Source organism: Taudactylus pleione, unplaced genomic scaffold, assembly GCF_031769625.1.
Source record: "Taudactylus pleione unplaced genomic scaffold, aTauple2 ptg000326l, whole genome shotgun sequence".
NCBI classification, from domain to species: domain Eukaryota; kingdom Metazoa; phylum Chordata; class Amphibia; order Anura; family Myobatrachidae; genus Taudactylus; species Taudactylus pleione.
Window position 1 is genome coordinate 2,641,064 of NW_028284727.1, and position 14,497 is coordinate 2,655,560.

Consider the following 14,497-nt stretch of genomic DNA (forward strand, 5'->3'; position numbering starts at 1 on the left):
ACCTTGGGGGTATGTGGTTGGAGTGATCCAGGCACCAAACAGTTACAAACTTTAGCTCCCAGGATGCACTGGGTTCTCCTCCATATATACCCCGCCCCTGGCTACAGGCACTTAGTTGGTTACCAAGCCCAAGGCAGAAGAAGGAAAGAAGACGACGGACGGACGGACAATTGTACACCAGAAACACACACTCTATTATTAAGAGGGAATAATTGAAATACAAAAGAAAAAAGATTACCCAATAACAATCAGGTGCTGGATGGGTGCCCTGTGGGCCCTGAAGAAAGAGTGTTAACAAAGGTACGTTATACCATAACTCATTTTCTTTTTCGGGTTCCATAGGGTCCACAGGAATTACCTTGGGGATGTCCCAAACCAGTTCCCTTAAGGGTGGGGATGCTCCTGTTTAGCCGACAGCAGAATCAGGCGCCTAAAGGAAGCATCCTGAGAGGCAAATGTATCAAAGGCGTAAAATTTGAGAAAAGTGTGGAAGACCACGTTGCTGCCTTGCACAATTGTTCAGCAGAGGCACCACAATGAAACGCCCATGATGGTCCCACAGATCGAGTAGAATGTGCTGTCACTGTGTTTGGAACAGAAAGTTTAGCTTGTGTGTAAGCCTGAGAAATCGTTATACGAAGCCATCTAGCCAGTGTCTGTTTGTTAGCTGGCAAGCCTCGCTTTGACAGCCATATAACACAAAAGGAGAATCCGATTTCCTAAAGGAGTTGGTACAATCCACGTAGATGTGTAGGGCACGTACAACGTTCAAAGAAACTTCACCTACAGAAAGGTCTGAAGACTGTTACCAATATTTCTTCATTTACATGTAAACGGGAAACTACCTTAGGAAGGTAACCCGCCCTGGTACGAACAGCTCTATCCTGGTGAAAAATCAAAAAGGGAGAGTGTCAAGAAAGGATTGCCAAATCAGAGACCCTGCGGGCAGAGGAGATAGCAAGAAAAATGGTCTTCGCTGTAAACCACTTAAGGTCTACTGATTTCAGGGGTTCAAATGGGGGAGCCTGTAGAGCCCTGAGAACCAAAGACAAATCCCATGGAGCTACATGAGGGACAAAGGGAGGGTGAGCCCTAAGAACACCTTGAAAAAAAATTTCTAGCATCAGGCACAGGGGTGATCCTTCGCTGAAACCAAACTGAAAGTGCAGATGCCTGAACATGAGGGTGGCCAGCCGGAGACCCAGGTCTAACCCAGACTGGAGAAAAGCAAGCACTCGTTAGACCCTAAAAATTTCAGGATCATATTTTCTATGACTACACCATTGAAAATACGAGTGCCAAATTCTGTGTTAGATGCGGGTAGAGGAAGGCTTTCGTGCCCTAAGCATCATCTGAATTACAGAGGTAGTAAAACCTTTGGCTCTTAAGATGGAAGATTCAAGCGCCACGCCGTCAAAGACAGACGAGGAATGTCAGGATGCAGGCAGGGACCCTGGGTTAACAGGTCCGGGCTTAGAGGAAGAGGCCATGGAGTGTCTATGGAGAGACTCTGGAGGTCGGTGAACCAATGGCGTCTGGGCCAAGCAGGGGCTATCAGTATTACTGTGCCGCCCTCCTGCTTGAATTTCCTGAATACCCTTGGGAGGAGGGAGATCGGAGGAAATAGATACACTAGCTTGAAGTCCCACTTCACTGCTAGAGAGTCTACAAAATCTGAGGGATCCCTGGTTCTGGATCCGTACCTGGGGACCTTGTGGTTGTGGCCTGAGGCCCCATCTGTCCACTAGGATCTGACATCCGGATGAAGAGACCATTCCCCGGCGTGCATATCCTGTCGACTTAGGAAGTCCACTTCTCAGCTGAGGACTCCTGGTATGAATACTGCCGAGATTGCTGGAAGATGACATTCTGCCCAGACCAGAATGTTTGTCACTTCTGCCATGGCTGCCAGACTTCGAGTGCCTCCTTGATGGTTGAGGTAGGCTACTGCAGTCGCGTTGACAGACTGTATCTGGACAGGCCTGCCCTTTTGTATATCCTGTGCCTGAACGAGTGACCTGTATATTGCACGAAGTTCCAGGATATTTATGGATAGGTGATCCTCCTTGGTCATCCATCTTCCCTGAAAAGTGTGACGACCCGTCAATTCGCCCCATCCGTGCAGGCTGGCATCCGTAGTGAGGAGCACCCAATCTGGAATCCAGAAGGGGTGACCCCTGTTCAGACGAAATGTCTGCAGCCACCATGAGAGGGAAAGCCAAACCTCTGGAGAAAGACAGTTCGTGTGTGACCTTATGGAGTGGTACTTCCCGCTCCACCAGGAGAGAATCAGCTGTTACAGTGGTCTGGAGTGGAACGGAGCATATTCCACCATGTTGATGGTGGACACCATGGACCCAGTACCTGCATCGCTGAGTGGATAGACAGTCTGAGTGCGGAAAAATCTGCGAACCCGTAATTGGAGGGACATAATCTTGTCTCCTGGCAGAAATATCCTCTGCGCCAGAGAATCCAAGAGTGCACCTAAATGCACCATTAGCTGTACTGGAGAAAGACTACTTTTTCTAATTTATGATCCAGCCGTGCCTCTGTAGGCAGGCAATAGTCAGTCTGAGATGATGTTGTAACACAGCTGGAGACTGTACCAGTATCAGGTCGTCGTACAAATATGGCAGCATTCTGACTCCCTGACGTCTGAGGTAGGCCGTCATTACTGCCATTATTTTGGTAAAGACCCACGGGGCCGTTGACAAACCAAAAGGCAGCGCCTGAAATTGGAAATGTTGCTGCAGAACAGCAAACCGCAGAAACCTTTGGTGGCACATGAAGATACGCATCCTGAATGTCCAGGGACACCATAAAATCCCCCGGTTCCATTGGCAGAACAATTGGCCAAAGAGTGTTTCCATACGGAACTTGGGCACCCGGATAAATCTGTTGAGGCCTTTCAGATTCAGAATAGGCCGGTGGAACCCATTGGGCTTCTGGATCAAAAATAGATTGGAATAATAACCCTTTCCTTGCTGATCCAACGTAACTGGTATTATCACCCCTGAACCCAGCAGGATACGAATGGCGTGCTGGAGGGCTAAGGCCTTGGTAGACTCCGAAGGAGGAGCTGTGCAAAAAAACCTTTGCGGGGGACCCTTCTAGAAAGTCAAGGCTTACCCTCGAGACCACTTCTCAGATCCAGGTGTCTGTTGTTGTCTGATGCCAGGTATCAAAAATCTGAAGATGTTGGCTTCCCACCCTGGGATTCCCCAGGAGAGGAGGCCCTCCCCATCAGGCCGAGGGTTTGTCGCCCGACTTGGAAACCGGACGACTGATCACCCAAGATCTCTTAGGTCTGCAGCCTCCTACGAGAACTGGATTATCTAAAGAGACTGTCCTTTCACTTTTCCTTGCGAGCGAAAGGCTTGAAACGACGACTGCCTAGCCCCTCGTCGAAAGCAGACCAGCAGCTTTAGAAGCTGCCATAGCCACAATCTAATCCAATTCCGTGCCAAACAGGATGCCTCCAGCAAATGGCAGGGATTCTAGAGCCTTCTTGTATCCTGCATTAACCTTAACCACAGTTCTCTGCGAGCAACAACTGAGGTAGCTGATGCCTTAGAAGCCAGAATTCTGGTGTCTAATGCTGCCTCCCCCAAATAGGAGACTGCTTCCTTGATATAGGAGATAATTGGCAGCTGCTCTCTGGAAGCCTCTGGAACAGTATTTTCCAGTGCCCCGTCCATTCTTCAATGGCCTTAGACACCCAAGATGTAGCCATGGCTGGGCGGGTAACAGCTCCTGACAGTGTAAAAACCAACTTCAGACAGGCCTCAAGTCTTCTATCTGTGGGATCCTTAAGGGAGAATGCAGATGGTATATGCAATGTGGCGCTCTTAAACAGATGTGCCACATGAACTTCCTATTTAGCAACTGATTTGGATGTAATTACCCTCAAATTAAATCTGAAAGTCTGCAGTTAAAGCACATCTTGTTTGTTTCATTTCAAAGCCATTGTGGTGGTGAATAGAGGCCAAAATATGAAAATTCTGTCAATGTCCCAATATTTATGCACCTGACTTTATATTTATATCTATGCAAGGTTTAGTCAGTGATGAGAAACAGGTTCTGGGTACATGTCTGTGACTAGTAATTAAAATACACAAAGATACTATGAGGTGTTTAGGAATATTTAAATTGCAAAGTTAGAGACAATTGTCAGAAGTTTGACTAACGTTAGCAATTGTATGCCTTGTGTTCAATGCTATTGTAGTTAAGAGGGACTGACATTTACATTCTAAATAAGCATATGAAAGCCTTTGTTGAGTAATCAGACTTCTTGACTCCTGCAAAGGCTTGCTATGTCACCTGTGAGCAGAACAACATAGTATATGACACCTTGGAATTAGATTCAGACAGATATAATATAAAAAAATGGCAGTTAATGGATAAAGATTATATATATATATATATATATATATATATATATATATATATCTCGTTCACTCTAGCTCCGGCGGCAGGCAGGGCGCCGGAGCTAAAGAGGGCAACTTTGTGGGGCGTGGCCATGAAAAGGGGGCGTGTCTATAAGACGCGTCCCCTTTTCGTCATACTTGGGGGCGTGCCCGGCACTTACGGACACGCCAGGCAGCCCCCAAGCACTGCAGACAGTGAGACTAGATGACAGGCGCATGCGCCCGGCGTCTATTCTCCGGCGGTGACCCCCATTTTTTTCACTATATATATATATATATATATATATATATATATATATATGTATATATATATATATATATATATATATATATATATTTATATATTTATTAATCCATGACAAATACAATGATGCACATTTGCACACACATATATACATGCGTACACATAGACGCTTACATGCATACTCACATACATAGTTGCTATTTCAATATACAGACGCACAACACATACTGATGAATTCCTGTAAATATCTCACATTCACTTATGCAAGCACATATATAAAAGGTTCCCTAGCATTGAGTGTAATATTAGAGGTTTTGTTAGAAAAACATTATGGTGTAAAATGTATATATATATATATATATATATATATATATATATATATATATATGATATTTAAGGTATAGAATTTAGTAGACATGTCGTGTTTGGTATCATACTGACACCCTGTTTAATTCCAGATATCCAAATCTAATCGGCGAAGGACTCGCATCTTGCGTTCAGTGGTTATGGATTATAGGGAATTATTGGTTAGAATGTGTACTCTGTATGTAGTGTCTTAATCAGTCTTAATTCGTTTGGAGGAATGGACCCTGTCACCATATGAACTGTCCTATGGCCTGCATCGTACCAGAATGACAAGAATCAAGAACCAATGAAAACACGTATGCTTGTCTCTATTGTTGGTGTAACACTCTGGAGGGTATATAGGCTTGTGCTTTTGGGGCTAGATCTCAGTCATACCCATTTGATGACCACAGACGTCAGGATTGATGACTGGGACCTGGATCCGGGGCGCATGCGTATGTATTGGCTGTACCTTTGTATTTAATTGTCTTTGCGCTAATTGTGATAGATCAAAGCGTGTAACTTACTTTTTGTTGCAATAAGAACTTTTTGTGCTTTAGAACCACAATCAAAGTCTGGAAAGCAATTACTTCTGTTTAGCGATATTGGGGTATTCATAACACCTTAAAGGTGCCCCCTAAATGGATTTAAAAAAATATCTTCTTATCCAATTTTATTTGAAAAAGGTTTATTGGGAAAGAACTGGCAGACAAATTGTTTTTCCTTTGTTACACAGTGGCCTTTTGCATTTAAAAAAATTACTATACATTACAAGCACACAAAAATAAAATAAATAAAATGGATTTGAAAAATGTACAAAAAAAAAAGAAAAAGGTGTACACAATCAGCAAATTTACTTCACTCACTGGGAGAGCTGTAATGATAAGTCCAATTGCATTCATCCAAGCTGTGATATTTTCTCTGGGCACAAGTGGCTGGCTATAAATACAAGAGAGATTAAAACAAAGTCATCCCATTATTTAGACTAGATTGATTAAGATAAAAAGTATACAAAATAAAATTATGCCTGAAATGGTCTGATTCTGCATTTAAATAGGTTGTTCCACATACAATGCCTACTATACAGGGAGTTCAAAAAATCCCTCCAGTGACTGTGTGCTAAGTGTGTGGCAGACAAAGGCGGCTACAGAGGTGGGGCTGCAGCACAGTCCAAAATGTAAATAGGGGAGGCACACCAACTGCTACCCCAAACGCGGCCAAACATCGCTGGCCGGGACTCATTGGCAGTTAGTGTGGCTCCCCTATTTGAATTTTGGACTTTCACATACTTACAGGTGGGCCCATGCACAATAGAGTCTCCATTCAATCCTATGGAGACGCACTCCCACGATCGGGGATGCGCGAGTACTTCTCCGTAGGTTTGAATGGAGGCGCACTCCCGCGATCAGGGATGTGCTGTAGCGCGGTGCATAGCGCGATTCGCGGGCACGTTTGTGCCGCAATCAGCAACAAACTAAATGGGCGCATCTGTAGCACACAGGGGTTTATTTACTAAGCCTTGGAGAAAGAGTGTACGGAGATAAAGTACCAATCAATCAGCTCCTATCACTTTACAGGCTGTGTTTGAAAAATGACAGGAGCTTATTGGTTGGTACTTTCTCTCCAAGGCTTAGTACATAGACCCCCACAGCCACTGCAGAGGGACTTTCCCCACTCCCTGTATATCACTTGGTTGCTTTGCATCATTAGGTGCTTCCAGTTGCCCAATGACAAATCATATCACAAAGTTCCAGAAAGGAAAAAACTATTTTTATGTCGAGTGTACACCAATTAGCTGAATTTCCTATTTATAATTTGTAGTCTCACTTAGCCAACACTCATTTACTTGGATAATTTAATAAGGGCACAAAGAGACTCACCATTAAGTGGAAGGATATTACTAATATGTAAACTACAACGGAAAATATTTTTATTTTGAAGTCGAACAATAAATATGGAGTAAAGTATAGGGGAATGTTAACTACAGTGCAATCGGGGTAGTAGTTAGCATTACTGCCTTACAGCACTGAAGTATTGGGTCAAATTCCCATCAAGGCCCTGTGTGGAGTTTGTATGGGTTTCCTCTGGGTGCTACGGTTTCCTCCCACAATCCAAAAACATACTGGTAGGTTAACTGGATTTTGAGCAAAAATAAACCCAAGTGTGATTGTGTGTACATGTTGTATGGAAAACAGTGAATTCGGAAAGTATTCACAAAGCTTCACTTTTTCCACCTTTTGTTATGTTACAGCCTTATTCCAAAATGGAATAAATTCATTTTTGTCCTCAAAATTCTACACACAATACCCCATAATGATGGGTAAAAAGTTTTTTTTGAGATTTTTGCAAATTTAATTTTAAAAAAAACTAAGAAATCACATAAGTATTCACAGCCTTTGCTCAATATTTTGTTGATGCACCTTTGGCAGCAATTACAGCCTCAAATCTTTTTGAATATGATGCCACAAGCTTTGCACATCTATCTTCGGGCAGTTTCGCCCATTCCTCTTTGCAGCACCTCTCAAGCTCCATCAGGTTGGATGGGAAGCGTCGGTGCACAGCCATTTTCAGATCTCTCCAGAGATGTTCAATTGGATTCAAGTCTGGACTCTGGCTGGGCCACTCAAGGACATTCACAGAGTTGTCCTGAAGCCACTCCTTTGATAACTTGGCTGTGTGCTTAGGGTCGTTGTCCTGCTGAAAGATGAACCGTTGCCCCAGTCTGAGGTCAAGAGCGCTCTGGAGCAGGTTTTCATCCAGGATGTCTCTGTACATTGCTGCATTCATCTTTCCCTCTATCCTGACTAGTCTCCCAGTTCCTGCCGCTGAAAAACCTCCCCACAGCATGATGCTGCCACCGCCATGCTTCACTGTAGGGATGGTATTGGCCTGGTGATGAGCGATGCCTGGTTTCCTCCAAACAGAACGCCTGGCATTCACACCAAATAGGTCAATCTTTGTCTGAGAGTTCTTCAGGTGCATTTTGGCAACTCCAGGTGGGCTGCCATGTACTTTTTACTAAGGAGTGGCTTCCGTCTGGCCACTCTACCATACAGGCCTGATTGGTGCAAAGATAGTTGTCCTTCTGGAAGGTTCTCCTCTCTCCACAGAGGAATGCTGTAGCTCTGAAAGAGTGACCATCGGGTTCTTGGTCACCTCCCTGACTAGGGCCCTGCTCCCCCGATCGCTCAGTTTAGACAGCCGGCCAACTCTAGGAAGAGTCCTGGTGGTTCCAAACTTCTTCCATTTACGAATGATGGAGGCCACTGTGCTCATTGGGACCTTCAAAGCAGCAGATATTTTCTATACCCTTCCCCAGATTTTTGCCTCGAGACAATCCTGTCTCGGAGGTCTACAGACAATTCCTTGGACTTCATGCTTGGTTTGTGCTCTGACATGCACTGTCAAGTGTGGGACCTTATATAGACAGGTGAATGCCTTTCAAAATCAGGTCCAATCAACTGAAATTACCACAGGTGGACTCCAATCAAGCTGTAGGAACATCTCAAGGATGATCAGTGGAAACAGGATGCACCTGAGCTCAATTTTGAGCTTCATGGCAAAGGCTGTGAATATTTATGTGCATGTGCTTTCTTAGTGTGTTTTTTTTAATTTTTTTTATTAAATTTGCAAAAATCTACAAAAAAAACAAACACTTTTTACACGTTGTCATCATGGGGTATTGTGTGTAGAATTTTGAGGGCAGAAAATTAATTTATTCCATTTTGGAATAAGGCTGTAACATAACATACAATACGGAAAAAGTAAAACGTTGTGAATACTTTCCGGATGCACTGTATCCACTAAGCTCCACTGGGGCAGGGACTGATGTGAATGACTAAATATTCTCTGTAAATAACGGTTAATAAATAATTACTGCAGATTTGCATTTACTTGCAAGGTTATATGGCCTCATGCAGTAGTAAAGCTGTCCATGGTATACTATCTCATGCTCTCTCAAAACACATTACACTATGAAGATTGCACTGTCCTTACTCATATTATTGAAATTTGGATAGATAAATATGCAGTCTACTAAGACGTAGTTCATTATGTCATAAAGTCAGTAGCGTGAGAATGGAGACAAGGCACTTCTCATTCTGATGACTACTTTGATTATCATCCATAATGTGTTGCCTTGGGGAAAAGAGCATAGCAACATACCAGGGATGATTCTGTAACTGCCTGTTGTCACAAGCCCAAATAATGGAAAATATATTGACTGCATTACAAAAATAAAAGTAAATCTCACCTTAAGAGTCAACAATAGCATCTTCAGTAACTGAACAACCAGACCATCATACACGGGACCTTAAATATGCGGCCCTGTTGTGGAACTACACAACCCAGCATGCCCTGCCTCAGATTTAGCATTACCGAATAGCAAAACTGTGGCAGAACATGCTTGAATGTGTAGTGCAACAACAACAACAACAACAACTGTAGAGCTACACCCCTAAAAATAAGTAAGATTTCATTTTACTAACAAACTGGTCTGCAGTTCTCTTTGAACATATTTGTAATGACTGCTATGATTTTAGCTATGCAAAGACATACACAAAGGGCGGAATTCAATACGATGCTGAAAAGCGCCCGGAGCTATTCAATACAGCGCGCTCGCCGTTAAGTCGGAGAATGCCGGTTGTAGCGACTTAAACTGGGTGTTTAGTAGCGTGAACCAGCATTCTCCGACTAAAGTGCCGGCCGCGAGGCTGTTAGTGCTATGCTAAGCCGGCAAACAGCCGCACGCACAGCACTTTTGTTGGATTTCTCCTTGCATCGCCAGGGAGGTGCTAGAAGAAATCCTTTAGCCCGACCAAACATAGTGTTGAATTGAATATCTTCGTGAGCTCTCTCCTGGGGCTATTCATCATAGTTTTGAATTGAATTCCCCCCCAATGTAGTGCTCAGGTATAGGAGTGCATCATTCATGAATAGGAGTGTCAGACTACACTGGATGACAACAGGTATAGAAAACCTATGACAACACGCTTGGTCACTTGCAGTAGTTTTGTCAAAAAATTTCAGAGTCTGAACATGGCAAAAAGTATATGCACATGTTTAGTAACAACAGTATTTCAGTATGAGAGTTGAAATGCAAAATTAATATATGAATATAATGAAATCTGGTTCAGAAGTTCAGAAATACCTCTTTAATACCACATTTAGAAGTGCATTGCCAACATCTTTCCCTGGAACAGCCAAAGCCATGAGCTCTACACATGTTACATGAAGTGCATGGGCAGCTGGATTCGGAAATTCATTGAACCTCCAGTCGCAGTTTGGAAAAGGTCCAGGGGATTTTCCAGCCATCGGTGACAGAAATTAAGGAAAACCTCCATGGTTTGTAGCATTATGACTAAATAACTGACAAAACCTACTCATTTAAAAACATTAGAACTTATTTGATTGCACAGCAGGTTTTGGCCTGTAAGTAATAAAGCTCAAGTGAAGAGATTATAAATAAAGATTTAGGAAATTGCAGTATAAACACCAAAAATTAAATTAAACTAAATGAAAACTGGCAGCAAATACATTATGTTAAGCAAAATGAGCAGCTATTACGCTATGGAACAAATAGGCTTTAACCAGAGTCCTTTTCTCCAATATCATTTTGGGGAAAATGCTAACTTGGGGTATTGGGGCTTATGCTGGGGTTGGGTATGAAAATGAGAGTTATGGTAACAACTTGCCTTGGTTAACTCTCTTTCTTTGAAGTCCATAGGGTACACAGGGAGACCTTGGGGTGTAGGTTGGATCTGGATCCCGGGCACCACACAGTTAAAGCTTTGCTCCCAGGATGCAATGGTCCATTCTCCCTATATCTCGCCCCTGAGGCACCTCAGTTGGTAAGTAGCCAAAGGCCGGAGGAGGAAAAAGAGTAGGAAGACTGGAACACTCGAAAATCACACTCACAGAGAAGGATACGGGAAACCGGTGACCAGCAACATAGCCCATAGGAAGCCAGGTGCATCAGGGCGGGTGCCCTGTGTACCCTATGGATTTTGAAGAAAGCGTTTACCAGCACAGATGGTGTAATGGTTAGCATTACTGCATCACAGCACTGAGGTCATGGGTTCGATTCCCACTACGGCCCAATCTGTGCGGAGTTTGTATATTCTCCCTGTGCTTGCGTGGGTTTCCTCCGGGTACTCCAGTTTCCTCCCACACTCCAAAAATATACTAGCAAGTTAATTGGCTCCCATCACAAATTAACCCTAGTGTGTATGTGTGTGAACATGTGATAGGGAATATACGTAGATTGTAAGCTACACTGGGGCAAGGACTGATGCGAGTGGCCATAAATTCTCTGTAAAGCGCTGCGGAATGTGTGCACTATATAAATAACCAAGGTAAGTTCTTAGAACTAATTTTCTTCTTCAGGGTCCATAGGCTCCACAGGGAGACCTTGGGGATGTCCCAAAGCAGTTATTTTAAGGGTGGGGACAGCTCCTGCGCTGAGAGGAGAATCTGGCGCCCAAAGGAAGCATCCTGAGGGGCGAAGGTATCAAATGCATAGAACCTTAGAAATGGAAGACCACGTGGCCGCCTTACAAAGCTTAACAACCGAGGCGCCACGACGAGCTGCCCACGAGGGGCCCACAGACACAGTAGAATGAGCAGTAGCAGAAGCCGGAACAGGCAAGCCTGATAGTCATACAAAGCCATCTGGCCAATGTTTGTTTATTGGCTGGCAATCCTTTCTTGTGAAATCCATAGAGCACAAATAAGGAGTCGGATTTCCGAGGGGAACTTGTCCGGTCCACATACAGTGACTTGCAAATGTATTCACCTCCTTTGCATTTTTCATGTTCTGTTGCCTCACAACCTGGAATTAAAATGGATTGTTTGAAGGTGTACATCATTTAATTCACAGAACATGCCTACAATTGTGAAGTTGTATTTTTTTTATATTGTGAATCAAACAACATTTAGGACAACATAACAGAAAACTTCAGCGTGCATAACTATACACCCCCCTAAAGTCAGTACTTTGTCGAACCACCTTTTGCGGCAATTACAGCTGCAAGTCGCTTTGGATAAGTCTCTATGAGCTTGCCACATCTTGCCCTTGGGATTTGTGCCCATTCCTCAAGACAAAACTGCCCCAGCTCCTTCATGTTGGATGGTTTCCGCTTGTGAACAGCAATCTTCAAGTCTGACCATAGATTCTCAATTGGATTGAGATCTGGGCTTTGACTAGGCCATTCCAACACATTTAAATATTTCCCCTTAAACCACTCGATGGTTACTTTAGCAGTATGCTTCGGGTCATTGTCCTGCTGAAAGGTGAACCTCCGTCCCAGTTTCAGTTTCAAATCACAGGCAGACTGAAACAGGTTTTGCTCAAGAATATCCCTGTATTTAGCACCATCCATCTTTCCCTTGACTCAAATCAGTTTCCCAGTCCCTGCTGTTTAAAAACATCCCCACAGCAAGATGCTGCCACCACCAAATTTCACTGTGGGGATGGTGTTCTTGGGGTGATGGGATGTGTTGGGTTTGCGCCAGACAGAGTTTTCCTTGGTGGACTAAAAGTTCAATTTTAGTCTCATCTGAACAGAGCACCTTCCTCCATACATTTGGGGAGTCGCCCACATGCCTTTTGGCAAACTCAAATCATGTCTTCTTATTTTAATCACTAAGTAATGGCTTTTTTCTGGCCACTCTTCCATAAAGCCCAGCTCTTATGGAATGTACAGCTTATTGTGGTCACATGCACAGATACACCAGTCTCTGCTGTGGAACTCTGCAGCTCCTTCAGGGTTACCTTTGGTCTCTGTGCTGCCTCTCCGATTAATGCCCTTCTTGCCCGGTCTGTGAGTTTCGGCGGACGGCCCTCTCTATGGATATTTTTTTTTTTTTTTATAACCCAACCCAGAATTGTACTTCTCAACAACTTTGTCCCTGACTTGTTTGGAGAGCTCCTTGGTCTTCATGGTGTGATGCCTCTTGCTTAATGGTGTTGCAGCCTCTGGGGCCTTTCAGAAAAGGCGTGTTTATAGTGACAGATCATGTGACACTTAGATTTCATAGATTTCACACAGGTGGACTTCATTTCACTAATTATGTGACTTCTGAAGGTAATTGGTTGCACCAGAACTTTTGAGGGGCTTCCTAGCAAAGGGGGTGATTACATATGCACATGCCAGTTTTCAGAATTTTATTTATAAAGATTCTTTTTTATATATATTTTTCTCATTTCAGTTCACCAAATTAGACTATTTTGTGCAGATCCATCACATAAAATTCAGATTAAAAAAAATAAATAAATTACAGATTGTAATGTAACAAAAAAGGTAAAAAGCCAAGGGGGATGAACACTTTTGCAAGGCACTGTAAATCCAGATAGCACGGACCACATCCAATGAGGCCTCACCTCCCGAAAGGTCAGATGACTGAAAGGCCGGTACAATAATTTCCTGATTAATATGAAAATCAGAAACCACTTTAGGAAGAAATTCAGGGCTAATGCGAAGCACTGCCCTGTCCAGGTGAAATATCAGAAAAGAGAGGACGACAGGAAAGTGCCCCCAATTCTGACACCCTCCTGGCAAATGGAGGACCCTGGTGGGCCTGAAGAACAACCGCTAAATTTCAAGGAGCCACAGGGGGGACAAAGGGAGATGGAATCTGGAGAACACCCGGTAGAAAGGTGCGGATATCCGGGAGCAGAGCTATCCTTTGTTGGAACCACACTGACAGTGCGGAGACATGTACTTTCAACGAGGCTAGGCAAAGGCAGAGGTCCAATCCTGCTTGAAGGAATGCCAGAATCCTGGGAAGACGAAACACCTGAGGGTCGTAATCCAGAGAGCAGCACCACTGGAAATATGTATGCCACACACACCCTGTGTAGCCTAAGCCGGTTTATGTGCTCGGAGCATCATGCTGATGACTGAGCTAGAGAATCCCTTGGACCTTAGGATGGATGTCTCAAGAGCCACGCCGTCAAAGACAGACGATCCAGGTCCGGGTAAAGGCAAGGACCCTGATACAACAGGTCCAGACGTTGAGGCAGCAGGAATGGATTGTCGACGGAGAGACTCCGAAGATCTGAGTACCAATGACACTTGGGCCAAGCTGGAGCCACCAGCAGCACTGTGCCCCAGTCTTGCTTGAACTTCCGAAGAACCCGAGGAAACAGGGATATTGGAGGAAAGAGGTACGCAAACTGGAAGGTCCACCTTACTGACAGAGCGTCCACCACCAAGCTTGCTTCGGTATCCATTGTTCTGGACCCGTAAACTGGTAACTTGTGATTGTGTCAGGAGGCCATTAGGTCCACCTCCGGGAGACCCCTTTTGTCCACTAGGAGTTGAAACACCACTTGGTGAAGAGACCATACCCCTGGATGCACGTCGTGACGGCTAAGGAAGTCCGCTTCCTAATTGAGAACTACTGGAATGAACAATGCCGAAATTGCCGGGAGGTGGCACTCCGTCCACGTCAGTATGCGTGACACTTCGGTCACTGCTGG

General features: G+C 44.1%; 1 protein-coding gene across 2 annotated transcripts in view; it reads right to left on the reverse strand.

The window, feature by feature from the left end:
* MED23 (mediator complex subunit 23) overlaps window positions 1-14,497 on the reverse strand; it is a 168,309-nt gene that overhangs the window by 40,036 nt on the left and 113,776 nt on the right. For both annotated transcript variants that reach the window (XM_088443095.1, XM_088443094.1), the window contains 2 exons: window positions 10,166-10,331; window positions 5,883-5,955 (listed from right to left, as the gene is read on the reverse strand). In XM_088443095.1, coding sequence (XP_088299221.1) covers window positions 5,883-5,955; window positions 10,166-10,331 — 239 coding nt within the window. The remainder of the gene's footprint in view (window positions 1-5,882; window positions 5,956-10,165; window positions 10,332-14,497) is intronic.